The sequence below is a fragment of the Rhipicephalus sanguineus genome, chromosome 9 (genome assembly GCF_013339695.2).
Source record: "Rhipicephalus sanguineus isolate Rsan-2018 chromosome 9, BIME_Rsan_1.4, whole genome shotgun sequence".
NCBI lineage: Eukaryota > Metazoa > Arthropoda > Arachnida > Ixodida > Ixodidae > Rhipicephalus > Rhipicephalus sanguineus.
In genome coordinates, this window is record NC_051184.2 from 144056592 (window position 1) to 144070689 (window position 14098).

Genomic DNA, 14098 nt, shown 5'->3' on the forward strand with positions numbered 1-14098 from the left:
TCGCGCCAAAATGAAGCGCAGGAACGGCGCACGCACGTGCGCTCACCGCGGTACAGTGCGGCCGGTCGTCTGAGCACGATCGGCATGGCCTCCGAGATTAGCCGGCAGCGCGGAGGCCATGCGAGCGGCTGAGTTATGTCGCGACTCCCCGCCAGGCGCCCTTTTTCGGCGCGCCACCTATCCAGCGCTGGTCTCCCATACAGGCTTCATGTCCGGAAGGAACCACATTAACATATGTAATTTAGTGTGGTAGAAGAGTGAAATAACAACCACGCATCATACCACGCAAATTCTGTAACCAGGCGTCACACAATGCGAATTGCGTAACGAGTGGGCTGTTGGATGCTTCCAACCCATTACAAAGGCCTCTGCAATAATTCTTCATCGTCATCGGGCACAACACCAACAAAGTGCGCATAATGCCTTACATGTCTTTAGCGGGTACCACGGCTCTCCGTTGAATGACGAAAAATGGCATAGTGGCTGCTTCCCTACTTCACAGAAATTATGATAATTTATAGCGTGGTGGGTTCCTCGCAAGTGCACTTGTCTTGGTTTCTAAGGAAGCCCATAATCCCATCATCCATTTCTTCAGGGTCTCAACAAAGTTCTTCCCCCCTCTCTCTGTCTCTCTTTCTCACGTCAACGTATGTTATATTGCATGGTGAAAAAGTGAAATAGCGACCGGGCGTCTCATAATGCGAATTACGTAACTGGTGAGTCGTTTACAGCTTCCAACACATTACAAAGGGCTGAGCCATAATTCTTAATCGTCAACAGTCGCCACGTAAACAAAGTGCACATAATGACTTAAAGATGTGTAGCTGGAACCTCGCTTCCGCGCAGAATGACGAATAATGACGTATTTCTAAACTTCACAAATATTGTGATTTATGGCGCAGTGGGTACCTTGCTAGTGTACTTGTATTAGTAGCCCCAAGAGAGTTTAAAGCGGGCTCTAGAAATGTCGCTCTTCCCGCTTTCGCTGTGACTGTGCTGCGCTTTCCGCGCAGGCCTGGCGTTTTTTTGTTAATGACATTGTAAACGTTGATGTCAACACACGTTTTGTGATCTACGCCGACGATACTACGTTATTTTTCTCGTCCAACAGTCCAGCCGGATTGAAAATAACAACGAATGCAGTTCGGAGCAAGCTGTACTGATGGTCTCTCAACAACGGGCTGACCATTAATCCCGGAAAAACTAAAGCGGTGCTGTTTCGCAGTAAGAATACGCATGTAATTATTGAAAAAGATCTAGTATTAAATAATGCCAAAATTGAACTTGTAAATTCTGTAAAATCGTTAGGTGTAATGCTTGATCGGAATATGCCCTGGTGTAGTCATATTTATGTTCTTGTTGGTAAGCTTTCGCAGATCACGGGAACCCTTCATTCACTCTACTACCTTCCTCGTTTGATCAAATGCCTAATACACAACTCACTTTTTTGAGCCATTTAAATTATTTTCGCCTCATCTGAGGAACAGCTTCCGAAACTAATATAAACAGGCTATGCATTCAGCCTATATATATATATATATACATATATAGGCTGAATTTAATGATTCTCCATCAGCACCTTTATTTCAGGATCTCAAGATACCAAAATTAATGGCTGTGTTAAAGTATCGCTTAGTAGTTGCGTACAAAACTGAGCAGAAAAAAATGTGAAGCTGTATTACATTGTGGGTACTGGGCTTGCTGTGTCCCGTCCGTAATTAAAGCAAGGACGACGGAGGCTTCAACTCGCAACAAACAACAACAATTTATTTAACACTGCGTTGCATACGGCGGGGTCGGTCCAGGGACACGAGACAGCGAGGCGGCGACCATGACCTCCGGCAGCAGCAATCAACCAGCGCGGGTGGCAGCATCTGTTCTTCCTGGCAGCCAAGGCACCTCTACCCCTAGGCAGCGCGCAGGCTGCCCCTTTTAAGCCGCGCAGCTGGGCCACGCACACCGCCTCTGCGCAGCACGCGGCACTATCTCGAGAGCCGGTGGGCGTGGTTTGCGAGGGATAACAACTCGAAACGGGGACTCCACATTACCATCCTCAACCTGGGGAAAGTACCGGAACAACAGGCCTCCTTCTCCGAGCACGTAGGACTTGGTCTCCTCGTCGCTCCTTGTGTCAGGTGGATCACAAGCCGCTAGCTTTTCTGACACCTTACGACAAAGGCCATCGCCCTGCTGTGCTGCAAGAAGTTCTTGTTTAGTGACCAAAGTACCCCAACGTGACTGCATTGTCACAGTTGGTGTCGTAACCGCACACACTGTTTCCGGCTCGACCTGGGGTTCAATAGACAAAGGCGCACGTGAAAGTGCGTCAGGAACTGTGTTAGTGCTACGCTTCTTGTACTCAATGACATAGTCGTAGCGCTGCAAGGTAAGCGCCCATCGGGCCAATCGTCCCGAGGGATTAGGCAATCGTTTGAGCTAAGAGGGCCCTTGATGATCAGTCTGAATGACAAACTGAGCCCCGTCCGAAAACATGTCAAACTTCTTTAATGCGAAAATGATAGCCAGGCACTCCTTTTCTGTTATCGAGTAGTTTCGTTCCGCCCCGGTCAGAGTGTGGCTGCGAAAGCAACGGGCCTCAGTAGTAGTAGTAGTAGTAAACATTTATTAAGCTGTTATATACAGAGAGGTTGTTCGGGAAACCAGCCCCTGGTGGGTGAGCTCCCTTACAATACCAGGTGGAGTCCCTAGTCAGGGACCCCATTGGTCGTGACCGCTGTTCTGACACGCCGGGCCATGGCTTTTTGGGCCGGAAGGTCCTGGCAGCCGAGCAGGGCCGCCTCCCAGTCCTCTCGGGTTGGGTTGGGGTTCGGGGGTAAAGAAGGATTGAGCTGGCATGCCCATACTATGTGGTAGGTGTCAGCCACCTCCGCACAGTACAGGCAGAGGCCGGAAAAAGAAGAATCAAAATGTTTAAGCACTGCCGGGCACAGTAACGTATTCGTGAATAGTCGGAGAAGAATTCTCTCGTCCGCCTTCCTGAGCCCTTTGCAAAGCGCAGGAAAGCGGCGGTGGGAGTCCCGATAATGAGTAGTTATAGCTTTAAAAGTTAGAAGAGGAGAGTACTCTTCTGGGTCAGAGTGGTCATCGGTGGGCGAGGCAGTGGCCCGGGGAATGAGTGCGCGGGCGGCAGCGTGCGCTGCCTCATTGCCTACGAGGCCCTGATGTCCAGGAGTCCAGATTATTGAGCGGGGAGAGGGGTAACCTACCCGCGGACAGGATTTAAGAATTTTGGCAGCTAGGGGTGAGATCCATCCCAGTTCAATATTTCGGCAGGCTCCTCTGGAGTCTGATATTATGGTTTTAGATGTGTCATGTGAGATGGCTAGGGCTATGGCCACCTGTTCAGCATGAGTAGCATTGGGTGCGCGGAAGGAGAGACCATCCACATGCCTGTCTTGGTGGACTACGGCTGCCGTATACCAACCCCCGTGGTAAGGGCCGGCGACGTCCGTGTAAAATACGTTTTGTTTAGAGCCGTATCGGCGCCGGAGGGCAAGAGCCCGCGCCTCCCGGCGGCCAGCGTGTGACTCATGGGACACATTGGTGGGGAGGGGTCGAACATGGATCGCGTATTTCCAATGTTCGGGCACTCGTACCCGCTCCTCTGTGTGGAATTCATGCCTGATGTGTAGGCGATCTAGGAATCGTCTGCCTGACGGTGTCTGTGCCAGGCGCGTGTATTGGCTTGTTAGGTGAGCCTCCCGGAGCTCCCGAGAGCGCCTGCGCATTCCTGTAAAAGTACTGCGCCAAGTCCGTAATCGCTGGCGTCGGTCTGTAACACAAAAGCTTTCTTAAGATATGGCAGCTGAAGGGAAGTGTTACTGGTGATCGCTTTCAGAAGCGTGTCGAAAGCTACTTGTTGCTCACCGCTCCTGTGCCATTTCACGCCTTTCTTCAGCAAATGAGTTAGTGGTGGAGAGATGTCTGCGCACTGCGAAATGAAGTCACGATATAAAGCAATCATTCCGAGAAACCTTTTCAAGCTCTTAGTATTCTGGGATGGGGGTAATCTGTAGGCTTGTACGAATAGTGTTATTTTGGCTCGAAGCGAATTCGAAGCGAATAGTCCTCAGGGTCGAATACTTTCGAAGCTAATTCGAATAGTTGCCAGTTGTCCAAAGAACGAGACTGAACAGTTTAAAGTTCTAGGCAAAAAAGCCTTTATTTCTAAGGTTACAATGTACAAAGGCATCACAGAGAATCCTTTGGCAAAATATATTAAACAGTAAGAAAAAATATAGACTAGCTGTAAATGAAGGTGCACCCTTCTACACAGATAAGCTTTCTGAGGTTACAATGCACAAAGGCATTACAGAGAATTCTTTGGAAACATATAATACATTAAAAAAAAACTATAGACTAGCTGTGAATGAAGGTGCTCCCTTCTACGCAATAAGTTCAAAGGCATCACAGAGAATCCTTTGGCAACATATATTAAACAGTAAAAAAAAACTGTAGACTAGCTGTACAGTGAAAAAAAACTGTAGACTAGCTGTAAATGAAGGTGCTCCCTTTTCTGAGATAACATAGAAGGCACGCATAGATAGAATGTCACAGAAAGTCTTTTGGAAACACAATTCAAGTAAAAATATAATGGCAAATGGACTAGAAGCTCCAAATGCATTGAAGAAGGTCCTCCCTTCTAGTTGAAAGGCTACATAACAGCAAAAAAATTGCAGCTAGGCACAGCGGTAAAATCACAAAAGTTCCTCATTTCTTCTACCTTATTTGGAAACTCCTTTGAAAGTATGTTTCACATAAAAAAATAAGCATATCACAGGTAATGACTATCTGCTCTAAACACAGTAAAGGTCTCCCTTCCCACAAATAAAAAACGAAAGTCAAAAGTTCTCATGCAGAAAAACTAGTTCTTCCACATGTTGGGGAAGAAGGTGCTCTCTTCTGCAGTTTACAATGGCACCCGCTGTTGAGAATAACCTTTCACTGGTTGTTTGGGTGGCTGGCACTGACAGATACCTGCGGGCTATTCTTACAAGGGCTGGGTGAAGGTGGCTGCCTTTGCTCCTCCACCATTCGAGTGGGTTCTCACAGCGAGGAAGGAGGGGAGCTCTCAGATAGCTCTCAACATCATCTTTGATGGAAGTACTAGACTTCTTTGGACCATCTGAAGCAAAGCTTGCGAAGGCCCCCCACACGGAAGCATCTTGGGAGCTATCTGAACCAGTACTACCCTCACTTGATGGTTCACAGTGTACAACTTCCAGTGTTCCTTCTGCTGCATTGGTGAGAAGAGTGCAGGCCTATTTCTTCTCAGCCCTTGCCGTATAACAGGCATCCTTAAATCTTGGATCCAGCAACATCGCTAGAGCTGTCTCTTCTGATGTCTTCACACCAGGAAACCTTGCCTTGATGCTACGTGCCAGGCTTAAAGCAATTGCCGATGACTCATCTGACTGAGCTGCGTATCGAGCTAGCACAATGCTAGTGCACTCGAGCAAAGGAATGACTTGGGACAACGTGGGATATTTGTCCCCAGATAGCTCTGTCGTGGCTTGGGCAAGTGGATCAAGCACCTTCACAACAGCAGTCATCAGCTTCCATTCAGGTGCAGTGAGGTTATCAACCCCATCACACTCCAAAAGCTCAACGATGATCGGTTTGCGAAGCTTGAGCAGCCTGGACGTCATCTGATGCTCGCTATTCCGACGCGTCGGAACATCTTGGACCACTTCGAGGACATCCAGCTTCATTTCCCTTTGTATTTCCATAAGGCGCGCCCGAGCCTTTGGGCTTTTCATATAGCGGCCAACGATAGCCCTGGCCTTAGCGCACAGTTGAGAAAATCCATGTACCTCCCGCTTGACATCACTCACGCACAACTGCAGCGTGTGCCCGAAACGTTTTATGCCTATCCAAGGCGACTGAGCTATTGCTGCAGTGAAATTTCTCCCGTTATCGGTAACAATGTACACTGGTACAGTACCTGGCTCGGGAAGTGCCCACTCCTTCATCACGCTCTTGAGAAAGACCACCAAGTTTCCGGCTGTGTGAGCATCGGCCATTTCTGTACATGCCAGTGCATGCACATGCTGCTGGAATGAGCTGTCCATAACGTGGCACGTTACCGACAAGTAGCTTTCATTAGCACGCGATGTCCAACCGTCCGTCGTTATTGAAATGGCCTCTACTCCACTGTCAATCACCGCCTGTAGGTTTTCCATGAAGCTTCGCTTCTTCAAAGCGTAGAGGGCAGGTATTATTGTTCTAGAAAACGTTGTCCTCGATGGCACGACGTACTCGGGCATAGCCGCTTCCATTACGGCAAGGAAGCCGGGCTCCTCCACTACATTGTACGAGTGCATCCCGCGCACCACAAATCCGGCAATTGCCTTCGTCATCATCTGGGCCTTCGGCGTTGTAGACTTCACTTTGGGCTTAAAACGGTCAGCGACCGAAGGCTGTTGAAGATTAGGCTTAGCGACCGCAGCACACTTCGCGCGTTGCCGCGCGCAACGTTCCTTTTCGCATTCCCCAAGGTCGTCTGGGTGCCTCTTCAAGTGCATTGCCAGAGTCGTCGTTGTGCTCGTAGGCGTCTTAAGAATGGCGTGGCACTTGAGACACTGTGCTTCGTGGCCTGGCGGGATCTTAACGAAGAACTTCCATATCGGATTGGCACCCTTTACTGCAGTGGCTATGTCAGCGTCGGCCATGTCACTTCCTTGAAGTCGAAATCGCGACCTTCAGGCTTCAGCAGGTCGAGATCGCGGAAGGAGAGAGAAAGGCTAGCGCAATGAAGCCGTTGAAGCGTCGGCGTAACACGTGATTAGGACGTCAGAATAACATTGATTGCGTATTCGTATGGCAAACATGGCGTTTATGACGTAAATGATAGTTGTTTTTAGCACTCGCAAAACAACGGTTTACATTTTTGTGGATGACGCCGTTCTCAGCTACGCGGCGGTTCTATCCGTCGACTAACTTGTCGCCGAGTGCACCAATGCGTTCACCAGTGACGAAGTTCAGGGGTCGGTTGAGCAGGGGTCATCTTCTTCGGCGATCGTTCTCGGGGGTACTTTCGCGACGCGTTCCACCGTATACAACGAGCCACGGTGGTTTGACACTACGCCGACAGTGCTACATTATCGCTCTGAGACGCCGACGCATCCGGTGACAATCTCGCTAAAGTGTTCTAGAACACTATAATCTCGCGAGGGTATCGCCATAAGTGATCGCTTGCAAGGTGTCGGCCGTGGTTCGCGCTACCCGGTATGAGTAAACGAACCACGTAAACACACTAAATATTTGTTCGTTTTTCGGACTTTGCGTTTGGCGGCCGGCTCTCACGTCCATTATTATGGTCCCTTCAAAAGCGTATCGCCGAGTTTCTACTGCACTTGCACACATTTTTAATATTCGTTTACCCCGAATACTTCGAAATAACGGCAATTTTAAATTCGAGTCGAAGCGAATTCGAATACCGTACTATTCGATCGAATATTCGAAGCGCTCGAATATTCGCACAAGCCTAGTAATCTGCAATTGCCTTCAGTTTATCTGGGTTTGGTTTTAGTACACTGTTGTCGACAAGAAACCCAAGAAGGTTGATCTTGTTAGTAGCGAGCTGCAGTTTTCCGGGATGAACGGTTAGACCGGCTGCTGCAGGGGCGTAGCCAAGGGGGGGTGGGGGGTGTTCAAACCCCCCCCCCCCCGAAATTTTCCAGTTTGCTTGCGTACATATACACGCACTCATACAAACGCACGCACGAACATACATAAAGTATGGTTGAACCCCCCCCCCCCCCGAAAAAAATTTCTGGCTACGCCCCTGGGCTGCTGACATGCGCTGCAGCACGTTTGCAAGTGTTCAAGGTGCTCTTCAAACGTGCGCGAAAACACCGTCACATCATCTAGATACCAAAGTGCATAATTAAACTTTGCATCTCTCAAGACCATGTCCATCATGCGCTGATACGAACTCGGACTATTGGAAAGACCGTAGGGCACGCGTACAAACTCAAACAAGCCTCTGTGGCATGTGAATGCCGCTTTAGGGATATCGTCAGGATGAACCTCAATTTGCAGATACCCACGAGAGCAGTCGATATTTGTGAAGAACTTTGCGTTTCCCAGCGCATAATTTATGCTCGATATTGCTGGCAAAGGGTAGGAATCTCTCACCGTGACTGCGTTGAGCCTGCGGTAGTCAACACAAAGACGGGCCGTACCATCTTTCCTTGGGGCTAATACCACAGGGAAGGCCCACGGACTGTAAGAGGGTCGTACGGCTCCTATGTCGATCATTTCGTCCAGGGTTTTATCGAGAACGGTTCGCTTGGGCTGGCTCAGCGGTGTCGGGTTGCAACGCCAAGGCCGGGCGTCGCCGGTATTGATGCGATGTACTAGGACGTCGGTCTTCCCAGGACATTCCGTAAACATTCCCGAGAACGGTGTCAGCACGGCCTCTAGCTGCTTCCGTTGGTGGTTCGTTCCCTTGAAGTCGCTGAGGGACTGCATGAATGCTGACGGCAGAGTGGTGTGCATGGCTGCCACGCCTTCCGCATGTCTTGGTGCAAGCACGAAGTCTATCTTCTCCGCAAAGAGTGTTGTCTCGGACTGTCCATGAAGGCGGTAGCCTCTTGCCGGAAAGTCGAGTGTGAACCCCTCGTCTGCAAGAAAATCTCGGCCGAGAAGCATTGACACTGATAGACCAGGCAAACAAACAAATCGCTGGAGCTTCGTTTTCCCTTTAAAGCTTATCCGTAAGCGAACACAACCTTCAGCGTTTGATACGTGGTTTGATGCCATTCGCAATTGAACATTTGTGCTACAAAACTTCACCTTTTAAATGCGAAGCATTTCTTAGCGAACCTCAGGCACTTTGGCCGTTTCTACTTACGTATCTATCTATCTATCTATCTATCTATCTATCTATCTATCTATCTATCTATCTATCTATCTATCTATCTATCTATCTATCTATCTATCTATCTATCTATCTATCTATCTATCTATCTATCTATCTATCTATCTATCTATCTATCTATCTATCTATCTATCTATCTATCTATCTATCTATCTATCTATCTATCTATCTATATAGCCGCCTACGTCTGGGCGCTCTCCTGGTCGTCTCATATGTTATAATATACCAAAATTGGCATAGCAAGGGATCAATGTATGAACAACACGATTCACCGGTCATGACATGAATAACGCAAAGTACCTGTCGCGCACGTCATGAAACCCTTTCTCTCAGTCACGTGTGGCACATACCCGAATACCAGAGTTCATGTTATGCGGGTATGTGCCGCATGTGATACAGAGCCTCAATCAACGCAGTAACCGCGAACATACACATTGACACGCGAAGAAAGTGATAACCAAGTTAAGCCAGTGCTTTGTATCCGGCAAGGCTACTGCATCACGACTGCGCATCGGACATGCGCAGATATTCTCGGCGCGCTATCGTGCGCCTATATAATCAGTGACTGAATAAACCGATTGTTCTTCTTGTTCTGGCCATCATGCTGTATCGTCGTCCTTGCTAGTTACATGGTGTCAGAAGTGGCCGCCGCGGACCGAAGCACGGCAGCAACGGCGCGGAATCGCCATGGACCTACTGAAGCCGCCGGAGCCATTGCACCTATCGGGCAACGTGTCTGAAAATTGGAAGCGCTTCAAGCAAAGGTTCGAGCTTTTTCTGCAAGCAACGGCAGTCGAGAAGGCCCCGAGAAGTGACTCCTCGAAAGTGGCACTCTTGCTGAGCTTCGCGGGAGACGAAGTGCTCGACATCTTCAACAACTTTCAGTACGGCCCCGAAGAAAGCAAGGAATGTTACGACACGGTCGTGCAGAAGTTCGACGCCTACTTCTCCGAGGTGAGCAATGAAATTCACGAAAGATATGTTTTTCGTACACGAAGCCAGGCGGAGAAAGAACCTTTTGAGAAGTTTGTGCGGTACTTAAAGAAGCAGGCGACACAGTGCAACTTTGGGGATCAGCACGATTCACTGATTAGAGACCAAATTGTGTTTGGTACGAACAACCCAAAGCTGCGTGAAAGAATGCTTGCCGAGAGAGGCCTGACGCTACTAAAAGCCGAGGAAATGTGTAAAGCGGCAGAAGCAGCGGCACTAAGCAGCCTAGTTTGGAATAGGACGGAAGACAGCACTGACGCCGTTTCAAGGGGCGAAACGGTGACGAAAAAACGGCAGCAGCGGAAAAAAAAGCAGAGTCGCGATAATCAAGATATTTGCTGCAGGAAGTGCAACCGCAAACATAAACCTAAGCAATGCCCCGCGTATGGTAAATTATGTCATTCTTGCCGCAAATACAACCACTTTGCAAGTTGTTGCCAGAAGTCTACCGCTGTTAGCGAAGTAGCTAATCTCGATGAGAATGACTTTGAGATTCTCGAAATCGGCGCCGAAAATTGTCGCAAGAAAGACTGGACAATCAAGGCTCGAGTAAATGGCAGAGAAGTGACGTTCAAAGTGGACACCGGTTCGCAGGCAAGCTTACTTCCATTTACAACGTACCGTAAGCTTGGATCCAAAGAAGCGTTGCAACTAACCGGGTCAGTGTTGCGCGCCTACAACGGGGGCGTTATTTCAAGTTATGGAACAACGTCACAGAAAGTGTCTGTCGGAACCACCGAGATAAGCGTGAAATTTTTCATCGTAAAGAATGGGCGCCAAGCCATCCTTGGGCTCGATGCCAGTGAAGCGCTTGGGTTGGTTCGACGTACGGTGGACGCTGTCAATGCCTCGTCTGAGTATGAACTTTTGAAAGATTTCAGGCACCTGTTCCAAGGGCTCGGCTGCTTGAAAACTCGGTACAGAATGGTCCTGGATCCAGACGCGGTTCCGGTCATTCAGCCTGCTCGCCGGGTTCCACTTGCACTTCAGGAACCTCTGAAGAAGGAACTACAGCGAATGACCCGGGAGGGCATCATCGTCAAAGAAAATGAGCCAACCGACTGGGTAAGCCCTCTGGTACTGGTGAAAAAAAAAGACGGTGCTCTAAGGGTTTGCATGGACCCCAGAAGAGTGAACAAGTATATCAAGAGGCAGCATTTCCCTTTACCCAGACGCGAGGACTTGGAAGCACGGCTAACCGGAGCTACTTATTTTAGCTGTTTGGATGCAAACGCCGGCTTTCATCAGGTGCCTTTGGACGAGAAAACATCAAAGATCTGTACGTTCTCGTCGCCTTTCGGCAGATACCGTTTTCTAAGGCTACCTTTTGGCATCTCATCTGCACCTGAGGTGTTTCAGCAGGCACTTTGTCAGATATTTGACGGTCTGCCAGGCGTCCTCATATATATAGATGACATCCTGGTCTGGGGCTCAACGAAGGAAGAGCATGTGAGCGCCTGGTAGCAGTCCTGAAAACTGCTGAAACAGCTGGGTTAACGTTTAATCCGCACAAGTGCAAGTTTGGCGTAAAAGAGCTACGGTTTCTGGGTGATATCATAAGTGCGAACGGCATATCCCCAAATCCAGGGCTCGTAAAAAGTTTGGTTCAAATGCCAGTGCCAACATGCAAGGCCGATGTTCAACGTATGCTTGGTGTGTTGAACTACTTTGGGAAGTTCGTGCCGCAGCTATCTGAAAGAACGGCCCTGTTAAGAACTCTTATCAAGGCCAGCTCTGAGTTTGAGTGGACAGAAAACCACGCCAAAGAGTGGAAAAGCGTCACGCAAATTCTGACCACTGCTCCCGTGCTCGCAATATTTGACCCACGACGGGAAACAAAGTTGTCTTGCGATGCATCGAAGGACGGCGTCGGCGCCGCTCTTCTGCAACGTCACAATAACGAGTGGCGGCCCGTAGCTTACGCATCTCGAGTACTGGCTAAGGCAGAAAAACTGTACGCACAGATAGAAAAGGAGGCCCTAGGAATTTGCTTTGGATGCGAAAAATTTCACCAGTTCGTCTACGGCCAGAAAGTCACAATTGAAACGGACCACAAGCCACTTTTGTCAATTGCTCAAAAGGAAATTAGTGACATGCCACCTCGCCTTCAACGGTTCTTTTTGAGGTTGTTCAAGTATGATTTTGCTTTGCAGTATATTCCTGGGAAGCACCTTGTTCTTGCTGACATGTTGTCCCGGTCAACTGCTGACAACCAAGACGAGGCTGGTGCTACTACCGACGTGGAAGTTCACGCAATCCAGCTTCTAGGTTACCGTGTCACAGAAGCAACGCAGAAAGAACTGCAAGCGGCAACGGCTCGTGACCGCTACCTACAGTCGGTGATCGCAAGTTTGTCGGTGGGGCTTCCAGTACAAGGTGAACTAAAGCCTTTTGAGCAAGAACTCTCATTTATCAACGGAATACTTTTAAAGGCGTCGAAGGTTGTTATTCCGAAAAGCATGCGACAAACTATGCTTGAAAAAATCCATGCAGGTCACCTCGGCATGCAAAAATGCAAAGAAAGGGCCAGACGCCTCGTGTTTTGGCCGGGGCTTAACGCTGAGATTGCTTCCATGGTGCAACTTTGTCCTACATGCCGCAAGTACGCTTACAAACAGCCCAAGGAACCGCTTCAAATGCAGCCCGTGCCAGGTTGTGCATGGCATAGAGTTGGAGCGGACATTTTTTCGTTTGCGGGGGACTCGTACATCGTTGTCTTTGACGCCTTATCAAACTTTCCGGAAGTTCAGAAACTACCTGATATGTCGGCGCAATCAACCATTGCAGCACTGAGCGCTATTTTTGCCAGATTTGGCGTGCCCGTCGAAGTATGTACTGATAACGGCCCACAATTTTCCAGCCATGAATTTCTTTTGTTTTCAAGGAGGTACAACTTCACGCACGTCACTTCAAGCCCTCATTATCCGCAGTCAAACGGGCTTGCGGAAAAAGGTGTGCAGGTTGTGAAGCGCATCTTGAAAAAAACTGCAGATTCGGGCGACGACTTCTGGCTGGGCCTGCTGGCCTACCGCTCTACCCCACTGGAGGACGGGCGATCCCCTGGTGAACTACTGCAAGGAAGGCGCCTTCGCGCCAACCTCCCGGACTTCAGTGCGGTGACCGCAACCAACGTCAAAAAGCACAGCCAGGCCCAAGGGGGAAGACCTTTGCCTCCTCTGCAGAAGGGTGTCGTCGTGAGGCTCAGAGACGCTGCATGGTCCCGAAAAGCTCAAGTGGTGGGTTCGCCATATCCAAGGTCCTACCTTGTCAAAACGGAGGACCAGAAGCTGTTAAGGCGCAACCGTCGTCACCTACTTCAAACTGGCGAACGGTTCATCGAGGAAAGCGACGACGACATTGATACCAGCCCAGCGGACAACGTTGGTGGCCATCCGACAGTGGCAACTTCAACCTCTCCAGCCAACGGCCGACGTCGCGAAGTTCCGACGTCGGGCGACCCTTCGCCACCTGTGGTGCGTCAGTCAACTCCACCACCGACGCCAGCTTTGAGAAGGTCGACTCGAACCGTGAAGCCACCACAGCGTCTTCATTATGACAAGGACTTTAACCAAGTGTCTGATATCATTTTTTGAAGTGCCATGTACTTACCACTGTTTCGGTGGGTATGTAATTTCTTTGTTAACGGAAAGGATGTATCCGGCAAGGCTACTGCATCACGACTGCGCATCGGACATGCGCAGATATTCTCGGCGCGCTATCGTGCGCCTATATAATCAGTGACTGAATAAACCGATTGTTCTTCTTGTTCTGGCCATCATGCTGTATCGTCGTCCTTGCTAGTTACATGCTTAACCAGTGTTCTTTAACGTGCACTGTCATCGCACAGCACACGGCCTTTATAATTTCGCCTCCATCGAAATCCAACCGCCGCGGCCGGGATCGAACCCACGGCCTTCGGCTCATCAACCGAGCATCGTAACCACTACACCGCCGCGGTGGACGCAATGAAACTGAGGGAGCTGAAGATAAAACAGCCCTGGAAGACGCTCGGCTACCACCCACTCGTTCACGTGGTCCGCAACGTAGACCACGTTGGATGCGCAAAAATCGGGGTCAGCGCTTCCTACAATAATTATGCCGAGCGGACCATGCCCCTCATCATTGCCGGTGACTTGAACATTGATTTATCAAAACCCAGCAACGCCTGTTTCTTACACTGCATGAAAGACGGCTTGGGTG

At 49.4% G+C, this 14098-nt stretch overlaps 2 protein-coding genes across 4 annotated transcripts; one reads left to right on the forward strand and one right to left on the reverse strand.

The window, feature by feature from the left end:
- Positions 1-5282: 5282 nt before the first annotated feature.
- LOC125759992 (zinc finger BED domain-containing protein 4-like) lies at positions 5283-6692 on the reverse strand. Its single transcript, XM_049419540.1, has one exon. It carries the CDS (start codon positions 6690-6692, stop codon positions 5283-5285), a length of 1410 nt encoding a protein of 469 aa, XP_049275497.1.
- A 2757-nt stretch (positions 6693-9449) lies between these two features.
- Positions 9450-13673, forward strand: LOC119403985 (uncharacterized). Of its 3 annotated transcripts, XM_037670616.2 has the most exons (4): positions 9767-9859; positions 10773-10963; positions 12052-12274; positions 12890-13673. In XM_037670616.2, exons 1-4 carry the CDS (start codon positions 9814-9816, stop codon positions 13489-13491), a joined length of 1062 nt encoding a protein of 353 aa, XP_037526544.1. In that variant the 5' UTR covers positions 9767-9813; the 3' UTR covers positions 13492-13673. The 3 variants fall into 3 exon arrangements, with proteins under 3 accessions (XP_049275268.1, XP_037526544.1, XP_037526543.1); XM_049419311.1 differs by lacking the exon at positions 10773-10963 and having other exon boundaries at positions 9450-9859; XM_037670615.2 differs by lacking the exons at positions 9767-9859; positions 10773-10963 and having other exon boundaries at positions 11356-12274.
- Positions 13674-14098: the final 425 nt, after the last annotated feature.